The 12,892-nt window shown below is 40.0% G+C and overlaps 1 protein-coding gene across 2 annotated transcripts in view; it reads left to right on the plus strand.

Annotated features, from left to right (window-relative positions):
* Positions 1-12,892, plus strand: part of RTTN (rotatin) — a 165,305-nt gene that overhangs the window by 34,693 nt on the left and 117,720 nt on the right. For both annotated transcript variants that reach the window (XM_030335854.1, XM_030335855.1), the window contains exons 14-17: positions 2,145-2,271; positions 11,015-11,140; positions 11,693-11,809; positions 12,609-12,748. In XM_030335854.1, the coding sequence (XP_030191714.1) occupies positions 2,145-2,271; positions 11,015-11,140; positions 11,693-11,809; positions 12,609-12,748 (510 nt within the window). The remainder of the gene's footprint in view (positions 1-2,144; positions 2,272-11,014; positions 11,141-11,692; positions 11,810-12,608; positions 12,749-12,892) is intronic.

The raw sequence follows: 12,892 nt of genomic DNA on the forward strand, positions 1-12,892 counted from the left end.
AAGTTTTGATTAATAACTTAAAATGAGGGTTTTTAAATGTAAGTTTCATTGCTTCCTACTGTTTTCCTATATGGATTTTTAGAATGCGTCATGCACTGTTTAATTTATTTTGAAGACATTGGAGCAGATTCCTATTTAGAATTTAGGGTCTTCATTGCTTTTGGAAGGAGTAAATTCCATGATGATAAATATTGATTATCCATGATGATAAATATTGATTAAGTATGGGATTTATTTATTTATTACCTCACATAGTCACTATGTGTGTGTGTGTGTGTGTGGTAAGAACATTTAAGATCTGTTTTCTTAACAAGTATCAAGGATACAATACAGTATTATTAACTCTAGTCCTCATAGAGTACATTAGATCTCCAGAATGTATTCATTCTGAATAACTGAAACTTTGTACCTTTTGAACAACATCTCCCTATTTCTCCTATTCCTCAGTCCCTGGTCACTACCATTCTACTCTCTGCTTCTATGAGTTTGACTTCTTTAGATTACACACGTAAATGAGATTATGCCATGTATTTGCCTTTTCTGTACCTGGCTTAAGTTACTTAGCCTAATGGACTCCTGCTTCATCTGTGTTGTCACAAACGATAGGATTTCCTTTTTTTTTTTTTTTTTAAGGTTGAATAATGTTCCATTGTATATATACACCACATTTTCTTTACTTGTGTATCCATTAATGGACACTTGAGTTGTTTCCATATATGGTTACCCTTGAATGATACAGGTTTGAACTGCGAGGGTAATGCAGATTTTTTTCTTTTTTCTTTTTTTTTAAATGTTTTATTTATTCTTGAGAGAGAGAGAGAGAGAGAGAGAGAGAGAGAGAGAGACAGAGCATGAGTGAGGAAGGGGCAGAGAGAGAGGGAGACACAGAATCCGAAGCAGACTCCAGGCTCCGAGCTGTGAGCACAGAGCCTGACGTGGGGCTCGGACTCACAAGCTGTGAGATCATGACCTGAGCCGAAGTCGGATGCTTAACTGACTGAGCCACCCAGGCGCCCCAGATTTTTTTCAATAAATATGTGTATACTACTGTAAATGTCTTTTCCCTTATGATTGTTCAAACCTTTTTTCCTCTAGCTTAGTTTATTATAATAGAGTACAATGTATAATGCATATAACGTACAAAATATGTATTATTGGCTGTTAAAATTATTGGGAAGGTTTCTGGTCAACAGTAAGCTATTAGTAGTTAAGTTTTTGGGGAGTCAGAAGTTATACATGGATTTTTAACTGCATAGAGGTTGGTGCCCCTAACCCTTGTGTTGTTCAGAGGTCGACTGTATTGGCTGTTATGAGTAATACCTAGGATGAACATGGGAGAACAGATATTTCTTTGCGATACTGATTTCATTTCCTTTGGAATCATAATGAAAAGTGGGATTGATGGATCATATAGTAGTTCTATTTTTAATTTTGAGGAAACACTGTACTGTTTTCCATAATGGCTGTATCAGTTTACATTCCAAATATGGGTTTTTAAATTTTTTTTTTTAACGTTTTTATTTATTTTTGGGACAGAGAGAGACAGAGCATGAACGGGGGAGGGGCAGAGAGAGAGGGAGACACAGAATCGGAACAGGCTCCAGGCTCTGAGCCATCAGCCCAGAGCCCGACGCGGGGCTCGAACTCACGGACCGCGAGATCGTGACCTGGCTGAAGTCGGACGCCTAACCGACTGCGCCACCCAGGCGCCCCCAAATATGGGTTTTTAAAGACTTGTATGGGTACTTTAAAAAAAAATATATTTTTTGATATTTATTTTTGAGAGAGAGAAAGACAGAACATGAGCAGAGGAGGAGCAGAGAGAGGGAGACACAATCTGAAGCAGACTCTGAGGTGTCAGCACAGGGCCTGATGTGGGGCTTGAACTCACGAACCGTGAGATCACAACCTGAGCTGAAGTCGGACGCTTAACCAATTGAGCCACCCAGGCACCCCTTGGGTACTTTTGAAGAGAATATTTTCTGCCTTGAAACAAGTGCTTGGATAGATATTAATATTGGGTTAGTTAAATAAGATCCCACTTGGAGGAACTGGAGTAGGAAGAAACCCTTTCCAATATTCTTTTCAATCTCTTTAGTAACTCGCTTACCTTAGATGTCTTGGATGTTTTACCTTTTTACCAGCTGGAAATCTGCACAGGCCAGTCCATTACTTCAAGGAGAAAGTCAGAAGGTGTTTCTTCGAATGTTATCTCACCCATTACTGCAAGTGAAAGTTGAAACTTACAACTGCTGTTTGGAAATTATTAAGGTGGGTTTTTTGGGTTTTGTTTTGTTTTGTTTTTGGTGGGGAGAGCAAATAGTGGGTTTTCTTCCTTCCTCTGTTTCTTTCTTTCTTTTTCTTTTTTAAATAGCATTTTATTTTCCTTTTAAAGTAGGCTCCATGCCCAATGTGAGGCTTGAACTTATAACCCTGATATCAAGGGTCGCATGTTCTATCTGCTGAGCCAGCTGGGCGCCATTGGGTTCTCTTACTAAAAATCTAAATTTAGGGAGGCGCCTGGATGGCTCAGTTGGTTAAACATCTGGCTTCAGCTCAGATCATGGTCTCGCAATTTGTGAGTTTGAGCCCAGCGCCGGGCTCTGTGCTGACAGCTCAGAGCCTGGAGGCAGCTTCAGATTCTGTGTCTCCCTCTGTCTCTGCTCCTCCTCTGTTTGCACTCTGTGTCTCTCTGAAAAATAAATAAACATTAAAAAAAGCCAAAACTCTAAAATTAGGGACGCCTGGGTGGCTCAGCCGCTTAATCCTCCAACTCTTGATTTTGGCTCCAGTCATGATCTTACAGTTTTTGAGTTTGAACCCCACACCGTGCTCCACACTGAAAGTGTGGAGCCTTCTTGGGATTCTCAATCTTTCTCCCTCTCTCTGCCCCTCCCCCACTCCCTTTTTCTCTCTCTTCTCTGTCAAAAATGAATTAAAAAACTAAACAACTCTGTAGAAAAAGTATTTGATAAAATACAGCACCCTTTCTTGATAAAAGCCCTCAAGAAAGTAGGGATAGAAGGATTGTACCTCCAGATCATAAAGGCCATTTATTAAAGACCTACCACTAATATCATCCTCAATGGGGGAAAACCGAGAGCTTTCCCCTTAAGGTCGGGAACATGACAAAGATATTCCCTCTCACCACTGTTATTCAAGTGGTGGTGAATAGGGCTGGAAGCCCTAGCCTCAGCAATCAGATAACACAAAGAAATAAAAGGCATCCATATTGGCAAGGAGAAAGTCAACCTTTAGCTCTGCAGACGACCTGATACTCTGTGTGGAAAACCCAAAGACTTCACTAAAAAACTGCTAGAACTGATACATGAATTCAGCAAAGTCGCAGGATATAAAATCAATGCATAGAAATTGGTTGCATTTCTATACACCAATAATGAAGCAGCACAAAGAGAAATCAAGGAATTGATCCCATTTACAATTGTACCAAAACCCATAAAATACCTAGGAATAAACCAAGCCAAAGAGGTGAAAAATCTATATATTGAAACTCTAGAAAGCTTATGAAAGAAATTGAAGAAGACACACACAAAAAAAATGGAAAAATATTCCATGCTCCTGGATTGGAAGAACAAATATTGTTAAAATGTCGATACTACCCAAAGCAATCTACATATTCGGTGTAATCCCTATTAAAATAACACCAGCATTCTTCACAGAGCTAGAACAAACAATCCTAAAATTTGTCTGGAACCAGAAGAGACCCCAAATAGCCAAAGCATTCCTGAAAAAGAAAACCAAAGCTGTAGGCATCACAATTCCAGACTTCAAAGAGGTAATCATCAAGACAGTATAATAATGGCACAAAAACAGATCAATGGAACAGAATAGAGAACCCAGAAATGGACCCACAAATGTATGACCAACTAATCTTTGACAAAGCAGGAAAGAATATCCAATGGAAAAAAGATGGTCTCCTCAGCAAATGGTGTCGGGAAAACTGGACAGCGACATGCAGAATGAACTTGGACCACTTTCTGATACCATACACAAAAATAAAGTCAAAATGGATGAAAGACTTAAATGTAAGGAAACCAACAAAATCCTGGAGGAGAAAACAAGCTACTTTGACCCCTTTGACCTTGGCCGCAGCAACTTCTTAACATGTCTCTGGAGGCAAGGGAAATAAAAGCAAAAATGAAATATTGGGACCTTGTCAAGTTTAAAAGCACAGCGAAGGAAACAATCAGCAAAACTAGAAGGCAACCAATGGAATGGAATTTGCAAATGATATATCAGATAAAGGGTTAGTATCCAAAATCTATAAAGAACTTATTAAACTCAACACCCAAAAAACAATCCAGTGAAGAAATGGGCAAAAGCATATATAGACACTTTTCCAAAGAAGAAATCCAGATGGCTAATAGACATATGAAAAGATGCTCAACATCACTCATCATCAGGGAAATATGAATCAAAACCACCATTAGATACCATCCTACAGTCATCAGAATGGCTGAAATTAACCACTCAGGCAACAACAGATATTGGTGAGGATGCAGAGAAAAAAGGATCTCTTTTGCACTGCTGGTGGGAATGCAAACTGGTGCAGCCTCTCTGGAAAGAACAGTAGAGGTTCTTCAAAATATTAAAAATAGAACTACCCTACGACCCAGCAATTGCACTACTAGGTAGTTACACAAGGGATACAGGTGTGCTGTTTGAAAGGGCACATGCACCCCAATGTTTATAGCAGCACTGTTGACAATAGCCAAAGTATGGAAAGAGCCCAAATGTCCATCAATGGATGAATGGATAAAGAAGATATGGTATATATGTACAATGGAGTATTGTCAATCAAAAAGAATGAAATCTTGCCATTTGCAACTATGTGGATGGAACTGGAGGGTATTATGCTAAGCAAAATTAGAGAAAGATAAGTATCATATGACTTCACTCATATGAGGAATTTAAGATACTAAACAGATGTACATAAGGAAAGGGAAGCAAAAATAATATGAAAACAGAGTGGGACAAAACATAAGAGATTCTTAAATATAGAAAAGAAACAGGGTTGCTGGAGAGGTTGTGGGAGGGAGGATGGGCTAAATGGGTAAGGGGCATTAAGGAATTTACTCCTGAACTCATTGTTGCACTATATGCTACCTAACTTGGATGTAAATTAAACAGTAAATAAATTAATTAAAAAGACATTTATGTTGTGTTAATGATGGAAGTATTGTAAGAAAATGATTTCTATCATGTGTTCAAAAGTGATTTCTTTGGTTAGGAAAAAATTTAGGTTATTTGGCTTAAATGTTTTAGTGTTAGCTATAGTACTATTTTTCTTTTGAAGAAAATACTTTCATTTTTAAGTTATAAAATATTTCAGCATAGAGTAGTACATAAAATATTAACTATTTCAATATTGCAAAGAACGTTGTACATAGATCAGTACTGAAAGATACATGTTACTGTGTACTCTTGAAAATGTACTTTTATATTCATCATTCTTGTAAATACTAACTGGATAAAACAAATGTTTACATTTTGCCAGTTTTGCTTCTAACCCTCTTTTATTCAGAGAAATAAAAATATTAGTTATAACTGAAGCTTCTTTCCTTTTTCCTCTTCTTTCATCCACCAAGACAACCACTCTTACATAATTGGTGTTTGTCCATATATATATTTGTACTATGTATGAATGTCTTTATAAATAATGTATGCAATTGTTTTTTCTGCTTAAAAAAGTATATAATTTCATAGTGTACATATGTTTTTGCTGCCTTATGGCTTTCATTTAATGGTAGGACTCAGATCTTACCAATTCATTCTTCTTAACTGCTCTTTAGATTGAAAACACTTTTTATTGATACATATTTAGGTTCAGTCTACTTTTTACTGAAATATTTTTTTCAGTATTTTCATTGACAGTCTGTAACTGTTAGTACATGTGTTTGAAAATGCCTTGATTTTACCTTATTCCTGAATGATAGTTTAGGTGGATAGAGAACTATATAGGTCTATTGCTGTTTTTCCGTAGCACTTTGCCAATAGGCTTTGTTTGGCTTCTATCATTTTTGAGAAGTCTGCTATCAGTTAAATTATAATTTTCTTTTTTTGTTGTTTACTTGTTTTTAAGATCTTTTCCTTGTCTCCGGTGTTCTACAGTTTCATTACAGTGTGTCTTTGTGTACATTTTTTATTTATCTTGTTTATCACTCTTTAGCCAAAAGACTCATATCTACCTTCATTTCTGGATAATTCTTAATCACTGCTGTTTCCTTATCCTTATTGTTCTCTCCAAGTAGAACTCTCATTAGATCTAGGTAGACCTCATTTTACTCTTTGTGTCTTTTAAGTCCTCTTTCCCATTTTCTGTGTCTTGTTTTGATTTGGTTGGCTGGGATTCCTCAGTGCAGTCATTCAGGATGCTAATTCTTTCCTCACCCATGTCTAATTTGCTTTTTAAAATTTGTAGTAAAATATACATGACACAAAATTTACCATTTAATCATTTATAAGTGTACAGTTAAGAGTCATCAAGTACATTCACATTGTTGTGCAACTGTCATCATTACCCATCTCCAAAACTTAACTTCCCAAATTGAAAGTCTGTACCCATTAAACAATAACTCCCCACTCTCCCTCCCCCCGGCTCCTGGTAGCCAACATTCTGCTTTCTGTCTGAATGAGACTGCACTAGGTACCTCATATAAGTGGAATCAGTGTTTGCCTTTTTGTGTCTGGTTTGTTTTTTTTTTTTTTTTTTTTGAACTTAGCATGATGTCTTCAAGGTTCATTTATGTTACAGCATATATCAGAATTGCATTCCTTTTTAAAGGCTATATAATACTCTGTTGCATGTAAATACCACATTTGTTGACCTGCCACCCTCTGTTCAAGGAGATTTGGGTTGTTTCCCTCTTTTGGCTATTGTGAACAGTGCTTCTTTGAACATGGGCATACAGATATCTGTTTGAGTCCCTGCTTTTATTTCTTTTGAGTGTATATCCAGAAGTAGAATTACTGGATCATATGGTAGTTCTGTTTTTAATTTTTTGAGGACCTGCCATGCTGTTTTCCATTGTGGCTGCACCATTATACATCCCTACCAGTAGTGCATAACGCTTCCAGTTTCTCTGCATGGTCCCCAACAGTTGTTATTTTTCTGTTTTTTTCTTTTTTAAAATATATATGTATTTTTGAAAGTTTATTTATTTTGAGAGAGAGAAAGCATGCATGTGCGTGTGGGCGAGGGCCAGAGAGAGGGGAAGAGGAAATCCCAGGCAGGCTCCACGCTCAGTGTGTGAAGCCGGACACAGGGCTTGATCCTATGAACCGAGAGATCATAACACAAGCCAAAATCAAGAGTCCAAGGTTTGGATGCTTAACTGACTGAGCCACCCAAGCAAAGTGCCCTTGTTTTTTCTTTCTTATAAATAACATCCATCTTTAACTCATCATTGTTGCTTTTAATTTATTCATCGTTTTAGATTTTGCTTATTCCATTTTTCATTACTATACTTTTTTTAAAATATTTTTTTAATGTTTATTTATTTTTGAGAGATACAGTACAAGCAGGTGAGGGGCAGAGAAGGAGGGGGACAGAGGACCCGAAGCAGCCATTACACTGATAGCACAGAGTCTCATGGGGGGCTTGAACTCAGGAACCGTGAGATCATGACCTGAGCTGAAGTTGGAGGCTCAACTAACTGAACCACCCAGGCACCCCTCTTTGCTTCTTTTTTTAACTCATTCTTTTCACAATAGTCTTTCATTTTCTTCTTTTGTTTCTTTGAAAATTTTAAACATACTAATTTTATAATCTTATTTACATCATCTATTACATCAAATGCTTTCATTTATTATGGCTATTGGATCTCTTTTATGTTGTTGTTTTCAGCCAACCCGTGATGTGATTTTTGATTGTAAGGTTATCTTTGGCAGGTAGTTTATACTTGGGGAATCTTATATTCTGTAGACAGTGGTTTTATAATTACTTCTGCCTTGTTTCCATGGATTTGACAGAGTTGATAAGTACCATAGCCTGGAGGGGCTTGTTAGGAAGTTATATCTTCATTTAATATGTTGAAATATTCCTCAAAAGAACCAGTTGAGAGGGAAAGGTAGAGGGTGACAAGTGGCTAATTAGGAGAAGCTAGTGCCTTTGAAAGTTGAAGGCACTGGGATCTAGAATATTGATAGCTAACTGAACTTAGGTGGGCTTAGGTGTAGCAGCAAGTTGAATTGTATATTCTCTTTGAGATTGAGAGTAAGTGGTATTTGCAATGTGTTTGAAATGACTGATATGAGTAGAAGTTTGATATAATCAAATAGAAGGATTTGGGGGTTGCAATGAGAGCCCAGTTGATTGTCTTAATAATCTCGTAAGTGAAACGAATCTTCTTTGCATAGTTATCTTTGGCTAGCTGTTTGTGGTTTTGGAGAATGTGGAGCATTGTGGTTTTTCCTTGAGGATGGGAGGGAAGGCCTTTGGTGAAAGTAAGCTGAGTAGCTGAAGTGATAGCCCATAGAATCAGAGGAAGTAAAGGCCAGAGGGAAGGAAGTAGTTAGGATTATACACTGGAGGTCACGGGAAATAGTATGTTACAAAGTGTTAAGCAAGGTAGAAACCTGTATTTGTGATTTTAGAAGGAAAACAAGTGAAAGGTAAGTTGAAGTGCTCTGAGATATCGGGCTGGTAATGTTATTGAGATGAGGAGGTCAAGAAGCTGAGCTCCATATGCGTGGGATAGTTCTTACACTCAGAAATTTAGAATAGTGGAATTGGCTTTGATGTTCAGATATTTGAAATGGACTTTAAATAATTCCTTGAAATGCCTTGCCAACCATTATAAAGCTTTGAATTTTATTCTAAATACAGTGAGAAGCTATGAATGATTTTATGCAGGAAATTGATTTGATCTGATTACCTTTTTTAAAAAGATCACTCTTCCTATTGTGTGGAGAATCAATTGTCAGGGATCAAGAGTGGAAGCCAAAAGGCCAATTCCACTGTAGTGGCCCCAGTGAGATACGATGATGTGGTGGAGATGCTGGGAAGAAAATGAATTCAGGATACATAATGGATGTAGAGCTGGTTGGTCTACTGGTAATGGGAGTAGGGTATAGAAAGCATCAAGGAGGAGTTCTGGGGTTTGGGATTTAGTAATTGGATTGATCATATTGTCCCCAGTGTTGGATTGTGGGTTGGATAGAATTATTTTGAATGTGTTAAATTTGAGATCCCTTTTTACATGTAAGTGGAGATGCTAAGTAGATGGTTGAATATAATAATAATAATAATGCCAGTTATATGATGGTGGCAATAATAGTGATAACAACTAACATTTATTCTGTATATCAGGTACTTTTATAAATGTATTCCCTACTTTAATCTTCATAACACTATAAAGTATGTATTCTCTCTTGAAAAAACAGAGATGCTATGAACTTGTCCAAGGTCTAGAAGTAGTAAAACTGGACTTTGAACCCGGACAGTCTGACTCCTAAACTCTATTCTTAAGCTTTGCACCAAACTGTCTTCTGGAGTGTGGAGCCCAGACTAGCTGTAAAATTTTGAGTCATCAGCACAGAGATGGTGCTGAAAGCCACAAGGCCAAGTTGGGTCATCTGGTGAGAGACTGGGGAGAGGCCATCTAGGGTCTAACCAGATGGAAGGTGGGCACAGCAGGAGCCAGCAACAGAAATATAGAAGTGTCTGAGAGGAGAGGGGAGTATGGTATCCTGGGCAGAGTCAAATGACAACAGAGATGAACGCATTGGGTTCAGTGTCACGAAGTTGACAGGAGGCTTCTGTGGGGTGATGGGGCCTGAGGTCCTGCTGGTGTGGGTGGAGGACAACCTGGGAGTGAGCACGTAGAGGCCTAGGACTTGTGCTGTGTTGCGATGGAGAGCTGGAAGATGGACTGGTAGCAGCAGGGGCATATTAGATCCGGGGACCCTTAGAGCATGTGACAGAGTCACAGGACTAACCCTGGAAGAAGAGGAAGTAAAGGTGCTGGAGAAGAAGACACAGGTGCAGGAACTGTGCAGGAACACAGGTACAGGAACAGGTGTTAGGAGGACAGCTAGGATGCAGGTTACGGGCAGGATTGGTCTTGGATGAGATTCTAGTGCTTTTTTGTTTGGCATAAAGACCAGTATAGGTAAGTTGATGTGTATTTAGTGATGAGAGGTGTTTCATTAAGGATCGCGTCTTATTCCCATTAAGAAACTGAAGGTCAGAGAGTTTAAGTGTTTTGAGGAAGTAAGTGACAGAGCTTTTCTTAAACCATAAGCCAAGGCTATGCTCTTTCAAAAGCTCAGAATATACAGTTGCTGTCTGGCATGAAGTTAAAATCTAAAGAGAAAAAATATGTATAAATACGTGTGTGTATATGTACGTATGTGTATGTATAACTTTTTGACCTTTGAATTATTGGTAGTGGTTAGGAAGTAGAATTTTGCAGAGCAAAGAAAATTTCATTTCTGAGAGTCACTGTGGATTTTATGTTTACCTTTTTATATTGTATTTAAATTCTGTTAATATTTCAGGGAGCTTTTTCCCCCTCTGCCATCTTAGGCAGTCCCTAAGAAAACAGTGTTCTCTAGCTCCGATTGAGAAAAGAATTTGTGATAATGAGTCTGAGAGACAGTACGCAGTCAGTACTTGTATTCAGTGATGTATTATCAATATATTGATGATAAATATCCTGCATATATGTTGTCCTCCCTTTCCCCCAAAACTTCAAGTCTGTTTTCATTTGAATTTTGTTTTTCTTCCTCAAACCTCAGTAAGCAAAATATAAACACCCTGGGATAAGTTTGTTATGTTATTTTTTTATGTTTATCATTATGAAAACTGCTTGTTGGCAGAGAGTAACATAACACGTGTATCATGTAGACTCAAAAGCTCAGGCAAGAGAACTTTTTTTCATCCTCTATTAGGTAAAAGAAAAGTTTCAATGAAGTGAAAAAGTGTCAACAGAAGAAAGAGGAGTCCTTTGGAGAATTAGTGTCACTGAATTTTTTTAAAACTATTTTACAGGAATGTTTAGGTGTCCATAATGTCACTAAGCCTGTGTCTTCACTTTGTAATGGAATTCATTTTCTACTTCACCCGAAAGTTCTGTATGAAATCTCTGCATTTGGCATTCAGGAACCCAAAAATGAGGTATGGCCATGTTAAGAGTAAATGCAAAAGACAAATATAATTATACTCGGTTAAATGAAGATAATATTGTAATATAAGTAGATAGTGTGATGAGAAGCTGAGAAGAAACTTGCTTTTGATGTATGGGTTTAGTTGCGGTGTTATTTACATAAAAAGAAATGTTAAGGAAAATGTGAGAGTCAAAATATAGGACATACTTGTTCTCAAAGAATTCAGATGAAGCTGTTTATGTTTTTCATGTAGGCTACGACTGTACAGTAGTTATGAAAAGCAGGTTGTAGTATGAGGGAACATTGTATTGAATGGAAAAATATACCTTAAATGTAAAACAAAAACAACAAAAAACAAAACCACAAGGAAATCCTTATCGTTAGGGAGGAAGACGGGTTGAGGCCAGAATGTAAGGTGAAGCTGCAGAATGTGAACATTTGAAGGAAGGGAGGTTAATTGGAGCACCTTCCCAGATTTTGCACAGAGTTACGGGCACATACGGTGACTTAGCGGGAGACCTCACTTCGTCGGGTTCTTTGATCGTGTCGTCTCGTCGGGCAGGTGAACGCCGCTGCCAAGGCCATTCTGATGTATCTGCTGCAGGGACGACTGATGATGACAGCGGTGACCTGGAGCAAGTTTATTGAGTCTCTGTGTCCTGTCATTCCCGTGCTGCAGGTACTCGGAGCGATTCCCCACTTCCCGTCCCGTTTGTCTGGCGTCGAGTGTGACTGACGGAAGCACGTGCACACAGCAGAGCTGTCACGTGGCGAGGGAGATGGGGGGTGGGGCGAGCAGGGCGCGGTGCTAGCTCCTTTGCGCGCGTGCACTTCACGTACGGGGGGGGGGGGGTGAGAAGCGAGGAGCAGGCGTGTGACACGGACCGAAGCCCGGAACTCGGCCTTCCGTGGAGGCTGTCGGGCAAGGCTCGCGGGGCTTTTGAAGCACGTGGTATGTTTTTGAAACTTGCCTGGTGAATTCCATCCCTGTACGTACGGGACTTCGATTAACAGGTTCTGGGGAACAGGCTTTTCCGGCACTCGCGCTGGGTGATGGAGGGGGAGGAGCGAGGGGGTTGGGGTCCCCCCACCCCGGAGTTCCCCTCCCCCCCCCACGCCACCCCGCTGTCTGTGGGTGGGAAAGTGGATGGGCAGCGCCATTCTGGGAACGGGCCTTGCGGAGAGGGGGCCCTTCGTGTCTGCCTCCTCCGCGGGAGGTGCCACAGTCAGGGCCTTGGAAAATAGAAGAATTGGCGGGCGTCGGGGGAGTTGGCATATTTTCCTGAAGTTCCGCAGTGTTATTTTTAAGCGCAGCTTTATGTAAGCCTCTCACCTCATTCTGCCAAGTGACCCTTCGGCCGAACTGAAAGAAGTCCGGGGGCTGCTCGACGGGCCTCCGCAGTTCTTCTTTCCAAGTTAAAAAGTCGAGCGGCATGTGTCCAGCAAACGGTCACTTCCCTTTCTCCGAAATCCGTTAGGGCTACGCGGACACCGAAGAGCCTCTGGGAAAATGCGTCCTCCTCCTGAGCAGAGCGAGCCCCGAGGCGGACGAGGGGGCTCTTCCCGGCACCGCGCACCTGAGGGCCCTGCTGCGGCTCCTGCTCGTGAAGAAGCCGCCGTGAGTACAGCCGTGCACTCCCGGACTGCGCCTGCGCCGAGAGCGGGGACGGCGGGGACGGCGGGGGGGGGGGGGGGGGGGCCTCGGTGTTGCGTCCTTCTGACGCAGGGTAGAACCGACGAAGGTAAAGGGAAGGGAAGCTGC

This window comes from Lynx canadensis, chromosome D3, assembly GCF_007474595.2.
Source record: "Lynx canadensis isolate LIC74 chromosome D3, mLynCan4.pri.v2, whole genome shotgun sequence".
NCBI lineage: Eukaryota > Metazoa > Chordata > Mammalia > Carnivora > Felidae > Lynx > Lynx canadensis.